General features: G+C 36.5%; 4 protein-coding genes across 6 annotated transcripts in view; 3 read left to right on the top strand and 1 right to left on the bottom strand.

The window, feature by feature from the left end:
- LOC104712045 (F-box protein At3g54460-like) overlaps nt 1-4,485 on the top strand; it is a 7,869-nt gene extending 3,384 nt beyond the window's left edge. The window contains exons 3-9 of one of the 2 annotated variants that reach the window (XM_010428843.1): nt 192-2,585; nt 2,674-2,887; nt 2,970-3,245; nt 3,330-3,389; nt 3,481-3,611; nt 3,905-4,019; nt 4,141-4,485. In XM_010428843.1, the coding sequence (XP_010427145.1) occupies nt 192-2,585; nt 2,674-2,887; nt 2,970-3,245; nt 3,330-3,389; nt 3,481-3,611; nt 3,905-4,019; nt 4,141-4,308 (3,358 nt within the window). In that variant the 3' untranslated portion in view covers nt 4,309-4,485. The remainder of the gene's footprint in view (nt 1-191; nt 2,586-2,673; nt 2,888-2,969; nt 3,246-3,329; nt 3,390-3,480; nt 3,612-3,904; nt 4,020-4,140) is intronic. The other variant, XM_010428842.1, reaches the window with a different exon arrangement.
- On the bottom strand, nt 4,434-8,328 carry LOC104712046 (protein NRT1/ PTR FAMILY 5.4-like). Its single transcript, XM_010428845.2, has 6 exons — nt 8,188-8,328; nt 7,874-8,091; nt 7,522-7,773; nt 6,768-7,042; nt 5,144-5,543; nt 4,434-4,922 (listed from the first exon to the last, which is right to left on the bottom strand). Exons 1-6 carry the CDS (start codon nt 8,255-8,257, stop codon nt 4,458-4,460), a joined length of 1,680 nt encoding a protein of 559 aa, XP_010427147.1. The 5' UTR covers nt 8,258-8,328; the 3' UTR covers nt 4,434-4,457.
- On the top strand, nt 9,114-18,474 carry LOC104715662 (phosphoribosylformylglycinamidine cyclo-ligase, chloroplastic-like). The gene is made up of 7 exons (XM_010433053.1): nt 9,114-9,209; nt 9,282-9,341; nt 9,422-9,594; nt 9,666-9,768; nt 9,849-10,007; nt 10,091-10,188; nt 18,399-18,474. The coding sequence occupies exons 1-7, from the start codon at nt 9,114-9,116 to the stop codon at nt 18,472-18,474; spliced, it is 765 nt and encodes a 254-aa protein (XP_010431355.1).
- LOC104712044 (beta-galactosidase-like) overlaps nt 19,958-24,478 on the top strand; it is an 8,224-nt gene continuing 3,703 nt past the window's right edge. The window contains exons 1-9 of one of the 2 annotated variants that reach the window (XM_010428841.1): nt 19,958-20,219; nt 20,536-20,775; nt 21,310-21,388; nt 21,895-22,078; nt 22,175-22,240; nt 22,417-22,656; nt 23,139-23,345; nt 23,461-23,764; nt 24,166-24,210. In XM_010428841.1, the coding sequence (XP_010427143.1) occupies nt 20,090-20,219; nt 20,536-20,775; nt 21,310-21,388; nt 21,895-22,078; nt 22,175-22,240; nt 22,417-22,656; nt 23,139-23,345; nt 23,461-23,764; nt 24,166-24,210 (1,495 nt within the window). In that variant the 5' untranslated portion in view covers nt 19,958-20,089. Of the gene's footprint in view, nt 20,220-20,535; nt 20,776-21,309; nt 21,389-21,894; nt 22,079-22,174; nt 22,241-22,416; nt 22,657-23,138; nt 23,346-23,460; nt 23,765-24,165; nt 24,326-24,478 lie in introns of both variants that reach the window. The other variant, XM_019229328.1, reaches the window with a different exon arrangement.

Here is a 24,478-nt window from a genome sequence, read left to right as displayed (position 1 = left end):
CCACTTAAGCAAGCTAGGCTGATGGATCAAACATTTGAGTCGAAGAACCCAAACTTTGAAAACGAATTTGAAACTCACATCCCTGCTTCCCTGGATTTGAAAGCTCAATGTAGAAAGAGCTTGGGTGATGTCAGAAAAAATCTCTTGCATGCATACAATGGCGCATCTGAGCTCTCCGAAGTGANAAGAAGATTATTTAGACTACATGAAATCTTTAAGAGCTTGCCCAGTCCAAGATATAATTATGTGTCTGATTCTTCTAGGGTATTACCGTCTACTGACTCTTGTGCATCTGGTATATGGGATCTCTCAGATGACGTTCTGATAAGCATACTGATGAAACTTGATGTGAAGGAACTCGTTAGCATTGCAGCAGTCTGCCGTCTCCTCAGATCATTGACCTCTCTAATTGTGCCATGTATGAATTTAAAACTCTTTCCTCATCAGCAGGCAGCGGTTGGTTGGATGCTGGAACGTGAGAGGAAAGCTGAAGTTTTCTCACATCCCCTTTACTTGAACTTTGATACTGAGGATGGTTTTAGTTTCTATGTGAATTCTGTGACTGGTGATATAATCACTGAGGCAGCTCCCATGGTCAAGGATTTCCGTGGGGGAATGTTCTGCGATGAACCAGGTCTCGGGAAGACTATCACAACATTATCCCTTATTCTGAAGACGCAGGGAACAATGGCTGATCCGCCTGAGGGACTTCCTATCGTTTGGTGTACACATAGAGGTGACAAGAATTGTGCTTATTATGAGTTCACGAGTGACCAGTTCACTTCTAACGGTATGTTAACAGTTAAGAGGTTTTTAAGTCCAAGCAGTTGTCGAAACCAGTTTTCTTTTGAAGCCTTACGTCCGCAGCTGGAGTCGAAATCGTTGCCACTTAAGCAAGCTAGGCTGATGGATCAAACATTTGAGTCGAAGAACCCAAACTTTGAAAACGAATTTGAAACTCACATCCCTGCTTCCCTGGATTTGAAAGCTCAATGTAGAAAGAGCTTGGGTGATGTCAGAAAAAATCTCTTGCATGCATACAATGGCGCATCTGAGCTCTCCGAAGTGATGGAAACTAAAAGAATCGGTAGTTGGAAGAAATGTGGTATGATAACTGGTTGCAAGAGAAAGGGTCCTACGGATTCGGATGTGGAAAGAGATATTTGGATACAGTGTGATTCTTGCTCAAAGTGGCGGAGAATAATAGATGAAGGTGTATCTGTTACTGGTTCTGCATGGTTTTGTAGCAACAATGGTGACCCTGCATATCAGAGTTGTAATAATCCTGAAGAATTATGGGATAGATCTCAACCCATAAAATACTTGCAAGGGTTTGTTACTAAGGGAGCCTCTGGTGAAGAAAAGGATAATATTTCTTTCTTCACCAGTGTCCTTCGGGAACACAAGTCTGCAGTAAACTCAACCGTAAAGAAAGCCTTACTTTGGCTTGCTAAACTCCCTCTTGAGAAGCTTTCACAGATGGAAACAGTTGGCTTATCTGGTCCAGTGTTGGGTTTGAATAAAGATGCCCTTGGGTTCCAGAGAATATTTCGAGCATTTGGTCTTAAGAGTAGAGTTGACAAGGGTGTTATTAAATGGTTTTACCCCAAGTTTCTTGAGAACCTAGTATTTGATGTACCTGCCCTCAAAGTTGCTCTCTGTCAGCCGCTGGATACAGTTAGACTGTATCTGTCAAAAGCAACTCTAATTGTCGTCCCCTCAAATTTAGTTAATCATTGGATAACACAGATCGAGAAACATGTTAGCCCTGATCAGCTTCGTATTCTCCTTTGGACGGACCACATACAAATTTCTCCACACAGCTTGGCTTGGGATTATGATGTTGTAATCACAACTTTTAGACGCTTAAGTGCAGAATGGAATCCCCGGAAGAAAAGCCCAATGATCCAAGTGCATTGGCTTAGGGTCATACTAGATGAAGGACACACTCTTGGTTCTAGTGTCAGTTTGACAAATAAATTTCAGATGGCTGTTTCTCTGATAGCTTGTAATCGTTGGCTATTGACAGGAACACCAACCCCCAACACGCCAAATAGCCAGCTTTCACATCTCCAACCTCTTTTAAAGTTTCTTCATGAGGAAGTATATGGAGAAAATTTAAAGTTTTGGGAAGCTGGCATCCTTAGACCATTTGAAGCAGAAATAGAGGAGGGTCGTTTGCGTTTACTACAGCTGCTTCAGAGATGCATGATAAGTTCCAGAAAGAAAGATCTGCAGATGATTCCTCCATGCATCAAGAAGTTGACATATCTTAATTTCGTTCCAGGGCATGCAAGAAGCTACAATGAACTAGTGGAGACAGTTAGGCGTAATATCTTATTAGCTGATTGGAATGATCCATCTCATGTAGAAAGTCTGCTTAACTCTAAACAGTGGAAATTTCGAAGCAATACCATCAGAAATGTTAGACTATCTTGCTGTGTGGCTGGGCATATTAAAATGACCGACGCTGGTCATGATATTAAAGAGACAATGGATGCTTTACTTGGCAGTGGTCTGGAACTTTCGACAGAGGAGTTTTCTATTATTGAAAATAGCCTTATTAGTGGCTGTAACTGTAAAAGGTATGTCTTAAATCCAATGTTTGCATTAGTTTAGGGTATTTGACTCAGGTATCTAACTTATGCTTTTGTTTCTCAACCTTACAAATAGATGTGGGGAATGGTGCCGACTTCCTGTAATAACTCCATGTAGACACCTACTGTGCCTTGATTGTGTTGCTCTTGATAGCGAAAGGTGTACTATTCCTGGTTGTGGACACTTATATGAGATGCAAACTCCTGAAACGTTGGCTCGACCAGAGAATCCAAATCCAAAGTGGCCTGTGCCAAAGGATCTTATTGAGTTACAGCCTTCATATAATCAGGTAGATATGCGTATAAACCATCTTATAAGAAAAAACTTGGTTCTGGGAATGGTATAGTCAAATGCATTACTTTATATTTCAGGATACCTGGAACCCTGACTGGCAATCTACGTCCAGCAGTAAAGTCAGTTATCTCGTAGACAGGCTGAGAAAGTTACAGGAGAGTAATAGAAAAAGCATTTTGTCTTTCAACAAAACTGACAGTGACAACAACCTGGAAGACAATCCCCCTGGTACCTCGGAAGCCTTTTCGCGGAAAGAAAACCATGGACAGGATTGTGGATCTCAGATGGTATTTGTTGATAAAGTGTTGATTTTCTCTCAATTTCTTGAGCATATTCACGTGATTGAACAACAGGTATGCACCTTGTATTTGTAACGTGATTCTTTAATTTCCCTTTGTGTTTTAACGTTTGATCAATTTTATATCATGCTTTTGTAGTTGACAACTGCTGGCATCAAGTTTGGTAAAATGTACAGTCCAATGCCGTCGTGTAATAAGGTACTTAGCTGTTGATTTTTTTTTTTTTTTTCTCACATCATCTTGCAATCCTTTAACTAAAAGTCAAACAACTTTCAATTTCAACTTTCAGATGAAATCTCTGGCGATGTTCCAGAACGATGCTGATTGCATGGCACTTTTGATGGATGGAAGTGCTGCCCTTGGTCTTGATTTGAGCTTTGTAACACATGTATTCCTGATGGAACCAATCTGGGATAAAAGGTACGAGTTTGAGCAATTTTGCATTCAGATATTAGTAACGAATATAAAACCTAATGTTCTTCTATTTTTCACTTCATAATTCCTGAAACCTATTGTTCTAAATTTTTGGAAATTACTGGAGTGAATCATTTGGCCGTTCTATATACTTATCTTGTATGGATAAATCTAAAAGCTAAATTGAGTGGTTAACAGTTTGATTCTTCGTGGCAACGCCTTTTATATTTTCCGTATCTGGTCAAATATTTTTCCATTCCATGGTGTTGCTGACTCCTACAATGTTCACAAATGAGCAGCATGGAAGAGCAAGTCATCAGTCGTGCTCATCGGATGGGTGCAAAGCGCCCTATTTATGTAGAAACCTTAACCATGCGTGGCACGATTGAAGAACAAATGATGAGATTCCTAGAGGTACGGTTACTGTTTTTCCTTATTGCTCCATAATTATTTAGTATCAGATAAAAGCGCATTTGCTGAAATTCTGAGCATTGTCTACATGTCAAATGTCCCATATGTGCATTTTTTTATGCAGGATGCAGAAAAGAATGATAGATTATTGAGCGGAGATTACGTAAAAGCGGAGCAGGAGACAACACGGAGCCGCCGAACGCTACATGACTTGGCAGAAAGCAATTACCTATCTCATCTTAACTTTGTTCGATCCGATGGCAAAATGGAATTCGCAGCTTCGCAGCTTTAAAAGATCACCAATTAGCTTAAGAAAGTAAAGTTTATTTTGTAATCACAACAAGTAAATGTTACACATTTTTAAGTTTGATATAGATTAGGATGAACGAGGCCGATTTTGGAATATAAAGATGCTTCAAAATCGTTTCAAAACATCTTTGATCAAACTTCTCTTTCGCCTTCAACATCATTAGCTTTGTCTTGCAGTTTCTTGTAGACAAAACGGTTAGCTATGAACAGATAGAAACAGAGGCTCACAGCATTTAACGATGCGATTACCCAATAAAAGTAATCAAGATGTGCTTTGTTAAGGTTGTTGACTAGCCATTCTTCACCGTGGCTTTTGCTTATTGTTTGAACGGTTGATATAATCCCGGTACTAACAAAACTTCCAACTCCAACAACACTAATAAATATCGCTGCACCAATACTTCTCATAGTTTCAGGCATTTGATCATAGAAAAGCTCTTGCATACCAACAATAGTGAATACGTCGCCAATACCAACTAGTATGTATTGGGGAAGTAACCACAAGCTACTCATTGGAACAACTTCTTTTGGAGAGTCAATTAATCCATGATCTCTTGCAACTCTAAGTCTCTTTGCCTCCACAAGCCCGCATATCATCTGTTATAAAAATACAAGTCCATAAAATTTTAGGTCATTCATAATTTCATGTGATTACTTAGATTTATTTAGTCTATTATGGACCAATACTTAGTAGGTGTGAACGAAATACGCTTTAGTTTGCTCCATCTGTTGTCACAATTCAAAACCAAAGAATGATACCATGATACTAACAACTGTATATATGTAGTTCTAGTAGGATAATTCACAATTCACTTTACCATGTTAATAGTAGCGACAAATAAGCCAACGCCGATTCTCTGGAGAGATGTGATTCCAGAATGGTGATTGGTGATCTTACGGACCATGGGGACAAAAACTCGATCGTAAAGAGGAATGAGGATAAGGATGGTGACACCAACAATGCTTTGGAAAGCAGCAGGAGGAATGGTGAAGTGATGACCAATTGTTCTGTTCATCATGCTTCCTTGCTTTAAGAAGAATGTGTTGAGCTGAGCGAGTGTGGCACAGAACATTATCAAGCTTATCCAAATTGGTATGAGCCTCAATATTAGCTTTACTTCTTCCACTTGGTTCACCGAACATAACCTCCATGGGTTTCTTTTTTTGGTTGAAGTATTATGATCAATCTCATCAATAATTGTAGCCTTATCAAGAAATCTGCATTGTGAAAAAATGATATAATTAATATCCTATAATTAGTGGTAGATATCGTTGAACAATTTACAACAAATAAATATCTATTAGATGCAGTGATTTCTATCTTCCTTCACCTCTGTTTATCACCCTTTCAAAACGAATAAAAACTTGCAAAGTTTAAAGTAATGCCAAAGTCATATTTCTTTCGTTCTCATATGGTCTATTGATATTATTCTTTATTCGTTTAAGTTTAATGAGTCTTCAATTCAAAACCCACTGATAATAAATAGATTAATACATTTTGCTTATATATTCCTCAAGTCCTCCTCATTTTTTCGATATGAGAGATATTTGATATATATTTCTCTACTTTTCCCCGAAAAAAAAAACTATTTTCTCTACTTAATTTGTTTTTTCTAACTTGCGTTCTGAATCAGTATACAGTATTCAAATTCTAATTCAAGAACCATTACTGTAATTATCCAGCTAACTTAAGAACGTGGCGTTGTACAATTTCATTGAGTAACAACCCAATGATAGTAGTAACTTTTTCAATGATAAAAGCTTATTTAATTGTACTATTTGATTTCATTTTTTTTCTATGTACAGCTAGCTGCTAAGCATCTTCACGTGACCCATGCACGTTCAAAGAGAAGAATATAGGAAATGCTCCGAATAATTTCCAAGTTTTTAAGTAAATTAACCAATTAATTAATACCTTTGCAGCTTACTGATTTGTATCAAAAATTATATTTGAATCTATAAAATATGTGTGCGTGATATATCGTAAAAAGCAAAAACCAGTGTATATAAAAATATGTAATCAGAATCATAATATATAACTCATTCGAATCATTAATAGGAATCATATGAAAGTATGGAACCCTAATTAATTTTATTAAATCATTCATAAAATCCAATGTCATACATTACCACCAGAATTATATAATTTTAATTTTTATTGTTTCTTGATATCTTCACAAATTTAAAGATAAAAAATTTCGAAAAAAATCAAGAAATAAAAGAGATTTTATAGCGAGAAATCTACAAACACATAAATATTGAATCGATAGTCCAACAGGTGTCCCTCCATCCAACGAGTCAGTTCCAATATTATAACACTAAGATGCATATGATGTGCCCATAAAACAAGCATGTTGGACCACTTCGGAGATATCAATTTTTCATTTAGAAAGGTTGACATATATGTTTATAAATAGAAAGTAATGTAACGTAAGTACGTACCTGAATTGATTGGTTCTGGCAAGAAGATATACCATCTTACTAGCATTTGTTGACTCTGACTCGTCCTCATCGTAGCAGAGGCCATAGTGGTGGCTCGTGCAGCTCAGTCTCCATTTTTTGAGAGCAGCGACGATGACCTGAGCTACTCTCGTGAGAGGGCTTCCCACCGGAACTGCTTGCTTTCGATATTTCGGAATTCCGATTAGAAATATCGTTATACCTATTCCTACACTTCCTGCTATTATGCTGAATCCTATTGACCAACTCACTCGTTCCTGTTCATATTATGAAGATATGATTAAGACATGTTTTCAGAGTTTACATATCCTATTCAATGAAGTTAGAAATAATTATCATTATATAAAATTTCCGTACGTACCAACCATGTTAGTAATTATTATGCCAACCAATTTTGAAATATTTATATGAAAAGTTAACGTACATATGTAGACCAAATTTGTTTTGTAAAAAAAAAAAAAAAATTAGAATACATTTATCAAAGTTCTACTAGTACATTGATTATAGAAAACCATCGATCTCTCTTTATCTATGTAGTATGTACACATATCTAGCTAGCTTTCTTAGCTCGCTAACGTGATTAGATTAACTATTGAAACCATCATATGAATATATATCTCTTACGATAAGCTAATTCTCCTCACAAAAAAAAGGGAGCTAATGTTTGATTTGAGATGTAATTGAGAAAGTCAACAAAAATAAAATTTACTGACAATAAGTGAAAAAAGAGATATACCTGAATGAAGATGAGAGCAAGAACAGCTATGGAAGAACTAAGGACGATGGCCAAGTACCAATAATTAAAGAATGATGTTTTTGCGGCCTTCTCCTCTGCGTTGGACTCTCCGAACTGGTCAGCCGCGAAGGTCATAACGCATGGCTTGTGTCCTCCTTCTCCAACCGCCATCACATACAATGCCATAAAGAACACTTTTTCTCTCATCCTCCGCGCCACAACCGTCACAGACAATGGCAACATTACCATTCCCTGGAAATTAATTATTTGATTAGTGTACTCATATTAATTAGTCTTTATTTCGATATGAGATCTTGAAAACATGATAAAGAGTTAAGGTCTAGGATCAGACAAAAAGATAGATGAAAGAAGACAAGAGAACGGTTTTGAAGCGGCCTAGGATTGAGTCTGCTAGAAAACCCCCGAGAATAGGGAACATGCAAGAAACACCGATCCATGTGTTGATCTGCTTGGCCGCGGTAGCCGTGGACTGGCCAAGCTCGTTTGTTAGAAACGTTAATAGGTTGCTTGCAAGACCGTAGAACGCAAATCTCTCTGTCATCTCCACAACTGCATATATAGATTGATTATGAATCATGCGGTTTCAAATGATCGGTCGAATTTTGCAAGAAAAATATTCAAATCCTTGAGAAAATTCATACGTACCGATGATGAAAATGGCAGCGTTCCAGCCTCCTCTGGTTCGTTTAGTGATGAGGGCGGTTGAATCTGCCATGGATGAGCAAAGTTGAAGCACCGAGATTATTGTGAGTGTATCTAGACCTTTTATTTCTATAGGATCACCGATCGTTGATGTCCTTTTTTTATATTTGAAATTTGATTCTGATCTCTCTCTCTCACTCTAAGCAAGTTTTTCTATTGCATGTGTTTGTTTAATATATTTCAACATTCTTAAATTAATGTATTGTGACTTGTGAGGGATCTCTATGATGAAAAGGTTTCCAAAGGTGGTTTAGCTTTATAAAAATTTCTAGTCTGTTCACAAAAAAAAAAACGTTTATAAGCTTTTCTTTGAAAATTGCATAATGATGGTGGCTGGGCTAGCTAGGTGTAATAATTTTTTTTCCACTAATAAAATTATAATTATCTATTTCTTATGTAGTCGCAAAAAAAAAAATGAATATTTACAATTGATATGAGATATCGAACCAGGTGGGAAATATTTACTGAGCATGAAAAAAAATACAACAAACTATTCTCAATCAAATTGTTGATTTTGAGATTATGAGACTATGACTAAACTAATCTTAAACCGTGGAAGCTCTACACCAAAATAATCGGCTAATCGCCTTCATTTTAGCAAATTACTAATAATATTTAAAATAACATATTCAAAGGTTGTAGGACTAAAACTGTCATTTAAGAAAAATAGAAAGTATATCTCAAATTATTTGATTGACGTAAAAAAAAATTTGATAGGATTCTAGGGTTTTTAAAGCCCTGGCCTCCTCAAACTTGATCACTGTTATATATTCAGAGTACGTTCATCACTTGAACCTTGTTATATTGTTGTTGTATAAATCAGGCCATGGAATCCCGAATAATGCAGACTTCTTCTTCTCTATTCTGCTATGAGTGTGAATGATATTGTTACTTGTGGTGCAACCCCTTTGGGTTTTGTTGACTACTTTGGTTGTAGTCGTCTCGATGTTGACCTTGCGGAAAAGGTATCTTTCATTATCGCTTGTGCATCGATATTGATGATGATCAACAAACGTAACATTATGCTTTGTTTCTAGGTCATTCGAGGGATTAATGATGGCTGTCGGCAATGCGGCTTTCCTCTTACAGGAGGAGAGGTATTTTTCGAATATAGTTAGACCCCAATTCCAGCCTTGACTATTGCTAATTTTTGTTTCGATATTTTCGTATTTTTTAGACTGCAGAGATGCCTGACTTTTTTGCTAAGGGTGGATACGATCTTGTTGGGACTGCAGTAGGCGCAGTGAAGAAAGCTTCTGTTATAGACGGGAAAAACATAGTGGCTGGAGATGTTCTTATTGGTCTTCCTTCTAGCGGTCTTCATTCCAATGGTTATTCTTTAGTTAGAAGGTACGTTGGTGGTATAATATGAGTTTACTAATGTAGTTTTAAATCTAATTCTGAAAAAAAATTGTTTTCAGGGTAGTGGTTCAAAGCGGTTTTTCGTTGAAAGATCAACTTCCAGGAGGGTCAACTAGCCTTGGTGAAGCTCTAATGGCACCTACTATCATTTATGTGAAACAGGTTTGTTTATTTTTTTGTAACAAAAAAATACTTTCATTATCCAATTTGTATTAATCCTATAACTAATTCACATTTTACAGGTACTAGACCTGATCAGCAAAGGAGGAGTGAAGGGGCTAGCCCATATAACGGGTGGAGGTTTCACTGACAACATTCCCCGAGTCTTACCGGATGGTTTGGGTGCTGTTATTCACACCGATGCTTGGGAAGTTCCACCTTTGTTCAATTTTATCCAGAAGGTAACTAATTAAAGAATCCTAGATTAGCATGAATAAAACAATGAGTTCCTATAATTTATAATAAAAATTTTGTTATTATATAGTATGGGAATGTAGATGACTCTGAGATGAGAAGGACGTTGAATATGGGAATTGGGATGGTTATGGTGGTCAGTCCTGAGGCAGCAATGAGAATATTACACTACAAAAAAACACGCATTTTGCGACTACACTATTAGTCACTTAATAGTCGCCAAATCAAGATTTACGACTAATTAGCGACTATTTCATACAGTCATTAATCGATAGTAGCTATTTGTTGTAGTCGTAAATTTAGTCGCAATTTTGCGACTAATAGGCGACTATATACATGTTGTCACATAGTAGTCATCATTTAGTCGTAAACTTTTGTGACTCCATTGCGACTAAGTTACGACTATATTCATAGTAGTCATCATGTAGTCGTTATTTTTAGTGACTAGGTTGCGACTATTCTGTGATTAAGAAAACTGAACAAATGGGTTGTTTATTTGGTCGATAGATAGTCGTATAAGTTTTCGTGACTATATAGTGACTAATATATGTAGTAGTCACTATATAGTCACTTTAGGTTTTAGCTATATTGTTAAAATTTGATGACAATTTGGCGACTAACGTTTTCTGAAACTGGATATAGAATATTTTAATTTTTCTTTTTTCTTTTTAATCCTGTCAACCAAACCAACAAATGATTCTAAATTGGAAACCTAAAGAAACACATAATAATTATCATAGTTTTCAAAACACAAAGTACATACAACACATAGTGTCACCATTGAGTTCATCAAAAAATAGTTACTTAGTAGTAGGTAACACATAGAGTAACCTATGGAGTTGAAGTTGGATCTTCTTCTTGAAGAGGCTCTGTCGTGGTAGTCTCTTTAGCTGAATGGGCTGTCAAGAACTCCTTGAACCGTGGATCACATTGCCGCAGAAACTTCCCCACCAAGTCCAACTCGTCAATCTTCTCCTTCTGCCCAGCAATAATTTCGGATTGTTGAGCAATTTGTGCATCACGCTTCAACATTTCTGCATCACGCCTCAACATATTAGCAGCCTGCTCCTCTATCTTCCGTTGAGCTTCCTTCAATTGTTCTTGCATAGCCACAAAGGCTAAAGTGTCTCCTGCTTGCTTCCCCTTGCCATTGACAATGCAGTCATAGAGGCTTCCAACTCCAAAAGGTTTTCCTCTTGAATCCTTCTCAGTGGACTGCAAAGTAAGAGAAAATAAGATATTAGAGGATGTCAAATTAAACTCCAAGATAACATTTTTGTATTGTTAAAATAAAACGTAACCTGAAGAAAGATTTCTGTATATTCTTCAGTTGTTAGCTCTCGGGGCCGTGACTCCCCATCTGAGATGGCAGAAGGATCTTCCTGGAGCTGAGACAACCTCTCTTGCACATTCTTCTCATATGTTTCTGCTATCTTCTCTGCCTTCCGATCAACATATGTCCCATCAGGCTTTGTATGTGCCTTGATGAAAACCTCACCAATACGTACTTCTGTTCCCAATTCCTCTTCCTGTAATGTTAAGAAACAGACAAGTAAATTTTTAATGTAACAGCTAGGTCAAAAATAAAAGTGGCGAATGTGTAACAACAGAATTGGCTCACCATTTCGTTTTGAATCTGTTTATACGACTTTGGCCCTGAGAGGTGGACATGAGGACCGAGGCCATTACGGTCAGACATACGGCAATCAGAATATGTTTTGCTCCTTTGTTGTGCTTCTTCAGTGTCCCAGAATTCTGTCATTGTTGTCCATAGAGTAGTTCCAATCCATTTAGGTTGGCGTCTAGTAGTTCTCACGGTGCTAACCATGTCTTTGAGCCGATTTTGACAGATGGTCTCGAAGTGAGCTTGAACAGTCCCAGTTATCAAAGGATCCCAAGTGTGGGTTTTCTACAAAAAACAAAAAGAAAATAGCTAATGTGAGTGAAAAGAAGCACAAGTAAATAAAACAATATATGAAGAGTAAAGCAGTATGTGAAGCTTAAAGCTATATATGAAAGCTAGAGGACAGAACACTTAACCGCAAACTCAATGAAGTATCTTTCCTGTTTATCCCGAGGAACACATGTCCAGCTGTAGAAAGGACCTTCAAATTTGTTTAAAAGAATTTTAGTAATCTTCCGAGTGAGCGTAGATCCAGGGTCACGATCAAACCTCCAGACACATGAAACAATAAAACCAAAGTCAACCATCAGAGACACTCAAAATAACAAATCGATAAGTCTAAGAGTTTGTAACCGTACCATTCTGTCTTTGGTAGGGGAATGGGAGAGAGGACGGTGGTGAACTCATGTCTGTTTGGCACTAGAAGCAGTGCATTCAGAGCCCGCAATGTGTCCTCCTGGAGTTCCGGCAACACCGGAGGATAATCAGCTTGGAAATTGTTGCCTTGAGACGATGGATGCGAACGATGACTGCGAGTCTGAGAGACTTCAGCTGGAGAAGGCGGAGGGTCAACTAGAGTAGGCGGAGGGTCAACTAGAGCAGGCGGAGGATGCGACGGATTGTAGTGGACTTCTTGAGAACGAGTCGGGTTCACTGTAGTCTGCGGTGGGTGAGTGTAGGAGTTGTGAAAAAGCTGTTGAGACGGAGGATGCGACGGATGGACTTCTTGAGAAGGGGTCGGGTTCACTGTAGGCTGCGGTGGGTGAGTGTAGGAGTTCTGAAAAAGCTGTTGAGGCGGAGGATAGTTCCGGATTTGGGCCGCCGATGACTGTCGTTGTACTTCAGGCGTCTGCAGCGGAGGAGGAGATTGGACCGCCGGCGTGAAGTTGTACTGATTGGGTAGAGTGTGCGACCGTTTATTTGCTGTTGACGCTCCGACTCTCTGAGAAACGTTAGGAGCAGCAGGTTTCCTCTTCCTTCCTCCTCGATTAGGCATCGTTTGAGATGATGGGAATGATTAGGGTTACGGATTTGGGGGAATCGAGAGGAAGAAGAGAAGGATTAGGGTTTAGATTTGGGGGATCGAGAGGAAGAAGAGAAGGATTAGGGTTTAGATTTGGGGGAATTGAGAGGAAGAAGATGCGGATTAGGGTTAAGAGTTGGGAGAATCGAATCGAGAGGAAGAAGAGAAGGCTGCGAGAGGAAGAAGATAATGGGGATTAGGGTTATCGTATTAGGGGGAATCGAGAGAAGAAGAGGGATAATGAGTTTGGGTTTGGGTTTAGTTAGGATTAGTTTGGGATAATGGTTTGAGTTTATGTTTAATTAGGCCCAAATTTTAATCTAAGCCCAAATTTTACAATTTTAATTACAATTTTAGTTTACCAAATTTATTTATAAAACACTGATTAATTTAATTTACAATTTTAATTAACCAAATTTTAATTACAATTTTAATTAACCAAATTTATTTAATTACAATTTTAATTAACCAAATTTTAAAATTTTAATTACAAGTTATTTATATAACCAAATTTATTACACAATAATATTACACAATAATATTACATAATAATATTACACAATAATATTACACAATAATATTACACAATAATATTACACAATAATATTACACAATAATATTACACAATAATATTACACAATAATATTACACAATAATATTACACAATAATATTACACAATAATATTACACAATAATATTACACAATAATATTACACAATAATATTACACAATAATATTACACAATAATATTACACAATAATATTACACAATAATATTACACAATAATATTACACAATAATATTACACAATAATATTACACAATAATATTACACAATAATATTACACAATAATATTACACAATAATACACAAATATTACACAGTAAAAAGACAAAAATTAAAAAACAAATACATAGTAATTTTGCCAAATAATTATTGTTCTTCGTCTTCTTGTTCTTCATCATCAGAAGACGATAAATTACACTGGAATTCATCTTCTGGATCCGCATCTCCAACATCGTAATCAAGGTTTATTGGATTAGCATCTGCTACCAAATTGTCGACTATGAGATCTTCAACTGTAGTCATCAATACAGCATCATCATTTTCTGTTTGCAACAGAGTCGGTTCATTGTTTTCATATTCTCCTGAAATGTTTCCCCTCGGATTTACTTTCAAAACACTTAGCCACTCTCGCTTTGGTTTCTTTGTGTATGGATACGGAATATAGCAAACTTGATCCGCTTGAGATTCTGTTTGCACAAAATCGCAATTTAGTATGGATAGTTACATTAAATAAACTTATATATAAATTCTAGACAAGTCTTACGTACCTAAAATGAATGGCTCATATTTGTTGTATTTTCTCGAAGAGTTCACGTCAACAACGCCACTATTGCTCTTCCGAGTCCCTCTACCAATGACAGGATCATACCACTTACACTTAAAAAGTGTGATTCTCAAATTGGTCATCCCTTCGTACTCAAGTTCTATGATATCAGTTAAGTTCCCATAGAAATCTGCACCATCAGATGCATCAGTGTAATTTTCACCTTTAACACATACCATAGTTACATGTCTTCCGTCCAGCGCCGTGATTCTGCGTATGAAACACATAGCCTCTTGTAAAGTATATTGGCCAAGTTTTGACCTTGTGTAAAGGTCCATGCACTATCTCTTGAACCCAAGTAGGAAATGGATTTGTGGCGTTCCAGTATATAACCTGCGTATACATATAAATATTATATATCAATGATATAATTAAATAAATGCATAATCAGAGTCGGTTACATGGGTTCGAGTATACTTACATAATCTTTCACCCACACATGATATTCTTCAGCTCTTTTCGTGGACAGTTCTTTTTCGGTTAATTCAGGATATTTGGTAGAAAGAAAATCCTCGAACATACTAAGAAAATTAAATATATTTAATATATATGAGAAATATTTGTGGAGTCTATATATTTGCGAGTCTATATTATATACCTCTCAATTGGTTGAAAATAGTCACAATTCCGTAAAACATATGCATGTGCGCACTGATAGTCTCTCTCTGAAAGCCATACTTCATGCATTTCCCCACTTGGGCGACCGACATGAGTAAATATATTAGGGACTCCAGGGACATGATATATTGGGACTTCACCTTCATAGAATCTTGTTAACCTGATCAAATAAGATAATTAAAAATAATTCAAATTAAGTATAAATTTTAATTTCATTTAATTATACCTTGATTTTGTTTGTATATGATCGGCAAAGTAGTGCTCAGAGAAGTAAGCAATCTCGTCATTGATATAGGACTCAACGATTGATCCAGCCGCATATCTTTTGTTCTTCGCTTTTCCTTTCAACTTTTTGAAAAATCTTTCAAAAGGATACATCCACCTATATTGGACAGGGCCTCCCAATTCTGCCTCATATGGGAGATGTATAGGCAGGTGCTCCATCACATCAAAAAATGATGGTGGAAATATCTTCTCTAAGTTGCATAAGATCAAAACAATGTTATGTTTAAGAATTTGAACGCGACTTTTTTGCAAAGTTCTTGAGCATAAGTCCCTGAAAAATGCTCCAATCCCTGAAAATTTCATGTCTTAGGAAATTATATTTAAAAATATATACTACTAATTTAATTAAATAGGTAATCTGTACTACCTGATAATGCAAGGTGAACGTTCCGGTCTAGGAGTTCTGCGAAGATAAATGGAAGAAGTCGCTCCATAAAAACATGGCAATCATGACTCTTCATTCCTGAAAACTTGCCATTGATCAGATCAACACAACTAGCCAAGTCTGACGAATAACCATCTGGAAATTTCACCGCATGCTTGACACATTCCAATAAACTTGTTTTGGCTTCCTTTGTCAATGTATATGCTGGGAATGGAGCTTTACCCTTCCTATCAATATGTAAGTGTGGTCGAGAACAAAATTGTTCTATGTCCAATCTTGACATGATGTTATCTTTAGATTTACCCTGTACACTCATAAGAGTATACAAGATGTTGTCCACAAAATTCTTCTCGGTATGCATCACATCAATATTATGTCGGAGATTGAGGTCCTTCCAATAAGGTAGCGACCATAATATGCTTTCTTTGTGCCAATTATGTTCCTTTCCATAGCCTGGCATCTTCTTTTCATGACCGTTACCACCGACTTCCCTGGTTTTTGGTGGATTTACATCTTTCAAACGCTCGTAATAAACTTGCTCACCAGTTAAAGACTGCGGTGGATAGTCGTTAGAAGCGTCTCTTCCCTTCAGGAAATCTTTTTTGTTCTTCCTTAATTGATGACCATGAGGCAGGAATCTTCGGTGACAATCAAACCAACATGTCTTCCTTCCTTTGGGTAGATAAAACGACTTTGTACTTTCCATGCAAATTGGACAAGATAATTTACCGTGGGTGGTCCATCCCGATAACATGCTATACGCCGGAAAGTCGCTTATCGTCCACATCAGCACTGCTTTTAGATTGAAGTTTTGATTCAAAGGCACATCGTATGCATCGACTCTAGTAGACCACAACTCTTTTAACTCCTCAATAAGAGGTTGTAGGAAGATATCGAGGCTAGCTCGCGGATGATTTGGCCCAGAATTCAGAATTGTAAGAAACAAGTACTCCGTATTCATGCACATACCAGGGGGTAAATTATATGGAGTCAAGATCACAGGCCATAGTGAATGATTACGAGACATGCCAAATGGATTGAACCCATCGGTACATAATCCAAGGTAGACGTTACGGGGTTCTTCCGCAAACCGAGGGTTAAGCTCTTGGAAATATCTCCACTCCGCCGCATCAGAAGGATGATTCATTTCTCCCTCTTTTGATTGGTGCTCTGCATGCCATCTCATTGCCGCTGCAGTCTTTTGGCTCTGATACATTCTCTTCAACCTATCAGCAATAGGTAGATACCACATACGACTATATGGTACTCTTGTTCTCCGTCGGTCCTCCTTAGGCTTCCATCTTGGTGAACCACAAAATAGACATGTCTCTTCCTTTTCGTCTTCTTTCCAGAAAATCATACAATTGTTAATACAAACATCAATTGTATAATATGGAAGGCCCAAATTACGCATCAATTTCTCTGTCTCGTAATGTGAACCGGTAGACTGGTTGCCTTCTGGTAAATAATCCGTCAAAATTCCGCAAACCGAATCTACTAACTTTTCACTCATATTATACTCCGCCTTATTTTGCATGACTCGAGCAGCCAATGACAATTGCGAGTGACCTTCACGACAACCATCATATAAAGGAGTTTTTGCACTATCTAACAAGTCGTAAAATTTCTGAGAATGGTTTTGTACCGGTTCTTCCACATTCTCATAACTCTCATTTTGATGATAATTATCATCTAAACCCACATTATAACGAAATGCATCATTCACCATATCCACATATGGATCTTCTACTACATTACCCATTTCTTCATGACTCCCATCATACGTCCTATCAGTGTAACTACTTCCTATATCCAAATTAATTTCTTCGCCGTGGTTATACCAAACATAATAATCTGGCATAAATCCATTACTAAACAGATGACTCATAACTCTTCTACCCGAGAGACATCTATTGTTTTTGCAAACACTACATGGACAGAGAAACTTACCCCCATTATTCTGAACTGTTTCTTGGCTACTTGCAAACGTTAAGAATTGGTCCACCCCCACTTCGAATTCAGATGAAAAATTCCCCGTCACTTCATCGAACCTCTTGTACATCCACTCCCGATAATTACCGCCATTACCACCATAATTGTAATATCCCGCCATTATAATTATATATATATATATTTTTTTTTTTTGGGAGAAAATATAAAAAATTATATAAAGCAAACTTTTTTTTTTTTTTTTAGAATTTTTTTTTTAGAGGAGGAAAGTGAGTTAGGAGTGAAGAGAACAAATGAGTGCAACTTCTTTTTATAGACTTTCCTAGGTGACTAATAGGTGACTAATAGGCGACTACATAATAAAAGTTGGTACACCAACCCCCGCATGGAAAACACGTTTCTTTTAACTGTTTTTTGCGACTACTTGGCGACTACACGATGACTATGTAATGACTCGCCGTAAGAGTCGCCTAACAGTCGCTAAATTTTACGACTACTTTACGACTACCTTATGACTCGCCGAATGAGTCGCAATGTAGTCGCCAAAGTTTACGACTATTTGACGTGGTCGTACTGTAGTCGTTAATTTGGCGACTAAGTTGCAACTATATAATTCCATCAACAATATAGTCGCCTCTTAGTCGTTAAAATACGATCACCATAACGACTGCATGAATTAGTCGCTTAAGAGTGACTATTTAGCGACTAAATCCATGTAGTCACAGAATAGTCGCTAAATCGTCACTATGTAGTCGTTAATTTTGGCGACTACATATGTGGTCGCTATGTGTAGTCGCTAATCACCTGTTTTCTTGTAGTGTTAGGAGAAGTAGAGGATGGCAACTATGTTGCGTATCGCATCGGACAAGTTACCAGCGGTGAAGGCGTAACCTCTCACTAATAACATGTAAACATGTTGTGTGAGACTTATTTTTTTTTTTTTTTCCTTTTGGCTAAATGCAACACTTTTTAGTGCTTTTTACACACTTATCATTCACTCAGGCTATGCGGCTTTGACACATTTTAGGATTGCTGTCGATCGTTACTTATATTTCTTCGTTTTTAACATAATGTTTTAGAAAGAAAAAAATTGTTTAAATTAATTGATATTTTGTTATTCTATTCAAAATTTCATATTTTTCTTTTATTTGACTATTTATATTCTCCTAAATTTTTTTATTATTGGTTGAATAATTTCTTTTAGATGCTGACCAAAAATAGATTCTTTTCAATATTAAATAATATTTTAATAGAAATAAATTTAAAAAAAAAACACAAAAAATTGTATCAATTATCTAGTAACTACACCAATACCAACACTATATTCCGGAAGACCTTATGTAACAGCTAGCTTTTCTATGTCAGGTTCTGGGTTTTGGTTTTCGATTTAATTAGCAGCTACTTGACCATTGAAAAGGGTATTGAAACTAGTACCGATTTACTTTATTTTGATCGTTTCATCGTAGACGTTAAAGATAAACTAACATTTATATAAAAAAATAATTACATTACTTTATATAAACTTACAAAATATATTAATCTCATGTGATTTTAAAAAAGAGTACATATTAAAAGACATGAAAACATACAAATTAGATAAATATTTGCATTAAAATGATTTAAAAATACTGAAATGTACTATTTTTGATCTAACAAAACATGGAGCTAAGCATATGATTTAAGATGTAAGATTTGGCAGAGCCATACATACTATAAGATCTGGTTTTGATCTAAGCATATGACTTTAGCTATACCAAGATAGCAGCCACATTCATACAATAATTTGGTTGGAAAGTTTTGAAAAATCTCAAATTTATCCACACAAAATTGTATTGTGGTTGCAACGTCGTACTTATACATCTTGGATCTATGAGCAATGTGTATTGTTGATTCTCTTCGGATAATCTTATGATTTTTATATGGTTAAGTGATAAATGGATAAGATTACATTATACATTTTCATTTAAATAATATAAACATGACAAACTAAATATAATTGGGGTGTTTTAAAGCGTTGTTAAAATTAAAAATTGATAGAAAAAATCGTTTTTTGTTTTAGAATTAATGTAGTTTTATATTTGTAATGCAAATTTTGATAAAGAAGTTATTTTTTATTATCTATATTGCTTAGTGTATTAACCAATAAAATTTATAGTAAATACAATTTTTTTTAAAAAAATATGTGTGTCAAAAAAAAAATATGTGTGTCAAAACTCAAAACTATAAATAACAATTAACTTAAATAGTTGGAGTATACTACTAACTCAATTTAATTGGGTTTTGATCATAGTCGTAATCATGCGAACACGACGCCACGTGTTTAAAGGTTTACATTTGTCGTTTAGTGAAGTAGTAGGATATTCCCAGTGTTTATTTGGTTTGATTTCTCTTTGCCTTGGTTCAATCGACAAATCACACAACAGATGGATCAAGCTTGTCCTTGATCCTGTCTTGGCGACCTTACCCGAAAAATCATTCATTCTCCTCTGTTCCGAGAATTCACATCTCAAGTAAGCATGGTGTCGCTGGCGACCCAAATGATTCTTCCGTCTGAGAATGGGTATAGAATTTGGGAGGATCAGACCCTTTTCAACTGGCGTAAGAGAGATCCTCATGTCACCTTGCGTTGCCATGAATCAGTCGAAGGTAGTCCAATTACCCAACAAAATCCTTAAAAACTCATGCTTTCTTTTGAATACTCTCAAACTACTAAATTGAGAGATTTGCCAAATTGGAACAATTGGTTGTAAAGAGTGATCCTTTTTCAATTGAATTTACTTCTGTTGTTACCAATTCCGTGCTCTATCTTTTCTCATGATAGCTAAAGTTCGAGTCTTTAGATTCTGTAATAGCTGCAATTTCATCTCTCACAGATCATTGAGTGGTGGTTTTAACTTGTTATTAAGTAGTAACTCAAGTGGAGAGTGAAAAAGGGAATTCAAATTTGGTATGATTGTTATAGGTTCTTTGAGGTATTGGTATCAACGGAATAACGTGGATCTCACCGTATCAAAATCTGCTGTTTGGAATGATGATGCTGTTCAAGCTGCTCTTGATAGTGCTGCTTTTTGGGTCGACGGGTTGCCCTTTGTCAAGTCTTTATCTGGTTACTGGAAGTTTTTCTTGGCTCCTAAACCTGATAATGTTCCAGATAAGTTTTATGATGCTGCATTTCCTGATTCAGACTGGAACGCTTTACCCGGTCAGTTTCTGATCCTTTCTATACAATTATAGTAGTAATAGTGGGGTATATTAGTTATGTCTAAAACTGATCCTTTCATTTCATGTATTCTTGTAACGCTTAGAATAATATTGAAGGTGTAATAGTGGGGTATATTAGTTATGTCTAAAACTAGATTTTCAGATGGTTAAGGGTGTTATAGTTCTGTAATCTGAGAGTTGGTTCCGCAAATAATATACTGGGTACTGTTCTGTAACTTGTGTTTCAACTTGGAAGTCTCACTTGTATAACAGAACGTGAGAGTTGGTTTTTGTTGATAATGTTCTGGTGTCAAGCAAATTTTAAATTACTTCCTTTGTTCTACAGTACCTTCCTTATGCAAGTAGCCAACTTTATATCTCTCAATCTTTTGTTATAGTCAGCTTGCAATGAAAATGACCAGTAATATTTTGTGCATCTTCACATGTTAGGTATAACTGTATAAGTGAAATTGTATGATCTTTCCTTTTCCATTGTCACTTGATTTTCTGAATTGAAGTTGTGTCTTTTTGGCAGACAGAAGAATACTTCTTCATTTTGAAGCTGTAGATTCCGCTTTCTTCGCTTGGATTAATGGCAACCCTGTTGGGTACAGGTGTGATATATGCCCTAAGAGGACTAACCTCTATTGTATTGTTCTTGTTGTGTCATCTTCTTTAGACATGTACAAGGATATAGGGGCACAGTCTTTCTTCTGAGTTCAGCTTGAGTTTAAACGGCCTAGTCAAGGAAATGTACGAATGTACTCTATATAAGTATTAATAGAATAGATATGCTGAAAACTGTATATGTCAACTTCCAATCCATTTTTATTTTGTTATTAGGTGCCAAATTTAACCTGAAGCCGAAGAAATAAGGATGCATCTACTGAAAAAAACGAGTGTTTTATGCTATGTAAATACTTTGCTTCGGTTACCTAATCATGAAAAATCTAACTTTGAATGTTAACTGTAGGTATAGGGTTCTAGTCAAATCATGGGATACGAAGACTAGTCTTATTTCAACTTCATTTATGTTCTAGTACCTATTTTCTGTTTGGCAGTATAGTACAGAAGTAATTACCTTTTTTACCAAACTAGTTTCCCTTTTCTCTTGAACCAGTCAAGACAGCAGGTTACCGGCTGAATTTGAAATATCTGAATATTGCTATCCATGGGACTCGGGGAAACAAAATGTTCTTGCTGTTCAAGTATTTAGATGGAGTGATGGTTCATACCTTGAAGACCAAGATCATTGGTGGCTGTCTGGTATTCATCGAGATGTGCTATTGTTAGCAAAGCCCAAGGTTTTTCCTCTAGTTTTGTTAACGAGACTGTATGTCAAATTCACTCATTTTCTCCACTATATACGACCACTGATGCATAATTAATTATCTATGCAGGTTTTCATTGCTGACTACTTTTTCAAGTCAAAATTGGCAGATGACTTTTCGTACGCAGACATCCAGGTAGTATAATCTTACAGAAGTTGTTCTCATTGACAAAATCCACTTATTCATGTGCCTCCAAATAATTTCCCTTATATCTTGGCTTGATGTGTATTTTACTTGCTTTTCCTTAGATATTAATTAAGTAATGTGTGCACTTGTTATGTTTAAAAGTTGCATTGTTTGTAATTTTACAGGTCGAAGTGAAGATAGACAATATGCAGGAGTCCTCAAAGGATCTTGTTCTTTCTAACTTCGTCATAGAGGCTGCCGTGTATAGTACAAAAAATTGGTACAACTCTGAAGGATTTAGTTCTGAACTCTCTCCCAAGGTGGCCAATTTGACGCTTAATCCTTCTCCAAGCCCAATTCTTGGATTCCATGGTTATTTGCTTGAGGGAAAACTGGATTCTCCAAATCTCTGGTCAGCTGAACAAGTAAGCAGCTCGTTATTGGTACTTGGTACTTGCTTTAGCTACACAAAGTTGGCTTTGCTTCTCAGACATGCAGTAGCCTACTACTACAAAAAAATATATATATATATTAGTCTCGGATAGTATATTGAGTAACCTAAATTATATGTATGAGGTTAGTATTGACTATCTGCTACGGCTGTTAAGAATAATATGGACTGAAATCTTGCTAATGTGATCCTTACATTATGTATTCAATGTGTGAAGTGCATTGAATTTGGGGTCGGTACTTGCTCTAATGTTATCTATTTCCAATGCTGGGCTCTTTTCCCCAAAATGTGTAGGCTTGCCGTAACAGATCTTAGTCAAGTACTTTTATATTGGTAGCATGGAAATGGGAAAACTGAAATGATATGTGTCTGTGAAGTATTGTGCTTGGATGTACGTTCGCTATAATTTATGCTACTAACTGACATTTTCCCTATATAATTTATATTTGTGTGCAGCCAAATGTTTACATCCTCGTATTAACCCTAAAAGATACATCTGGGAAAGTACTTGATTCTGAATCAAGCATTGTTGGCATTCGACAAGTATCAAAGGCCTTCAAACAGCTTCTTGTTAATGGGCACCCAGTCGTAATAAAAGGTGTAAACAGGCATGAGCACCATCCACGTGTTGGAAAAACGAATATAGAGTCCTGCATGGTCAAGGTAACATGGTTTTTCCTCTTCTCTTTGCTTTATCCCTTCCATGGACCATGGTTTACTAAGGATACCACTTGTGTACTCTATTGAGATTTTGATTTACCCCTTGTACTGTTCCCAGGATTTAATCTTGATGAAAGAATATAATATCAATGCGGTGCGAAACAGTCATTATCCTCAACATCCCCGCTGGTATGAATTATGCGATTTGTTCGGCATGTACATGATCGATGAAGCCAATATAGAGACACATGGTTTTGATCTCTCCGGGCATCTGAAGCACCCTGCGAAAGAGCCAAGTTGGGCAGCTGCTATGCTGGATCGAGTAGTTGGGATGGTTGAAAGAGACAAGAACCATACATGCATAATTTCTTGGTCACTGGGAAATGAGGCTGGCTATGGGCCAAATCATTCTGCCATGGCAGGTAAGCAGCCCTGATGAAACTGTACTATTGAAATGGACACTAATTATATCTTGGTTTCTAAGAGTAATCTCTTAAAATCCTATTTATTCTCTCCTTCTCGTTCTCTTTCAGAGTGCTTTACCTTGGTTTGGAGGAGACAAATATTAGTATAGTCATTTTATTTTCTTTTCCTCGAGTTGCTTTTTGATTTCAAAGGCAGTGTTACATGATTATATATTTGATAAAATAATCTATAGGTTATGTTTGGCCAAAATGCTGAAGTAAGAGCTTGTATAAAGAACATTTTGAATAAGCTTTGATTCTTGGTGCATTCATTCCTGGAGAATTAACTTGCATATTCTTGCATTTTTCAGCTCTGTCCATTCTATCTTACTGCTATTGTTGTTGAACTTGTGGAACAGGTTGGATTAGAGAAAAGGACCCCTCACGGTTGGTGCACTATGAGGGTGGTGGTTCCAGAACAAGTTCTACTGATATAGTCTGCCCAATGTACATGCGGGTTTGGGACATTGTCAAAATTGCGCTTGATCAAAATGAATCACGACCGTTGATATTATGCGAGTATGTTAGATCAATTTCTTCAGAATTCCTTCACTTTTCCTGAATTCCATTGGCATCAATGCATCATACAGTAACAATTTATTGCATCATTGTTTAGATTTCTTCTTTCTTTGTGTCTACTTCAGAGATTTTCTTCTCAATAAAACGCAGGTA

This window comes from Camelina sativa, chromosome 9, assembly GCF_000633955.1.
Source record: "Camelina sativa cultivar DH55 chromosome 9, Cs, whole genome shotgun sequence".
Lineage (NCBI taxonomy): Eukaryota > Viridiplantae > Streptophyta > Magnoliopsida > Brassicales > Brassicaceae > Camelina > Camelina sativa.
This window is presented reverse-complemented; position numbering and strand designations above follow the sequence as displayed.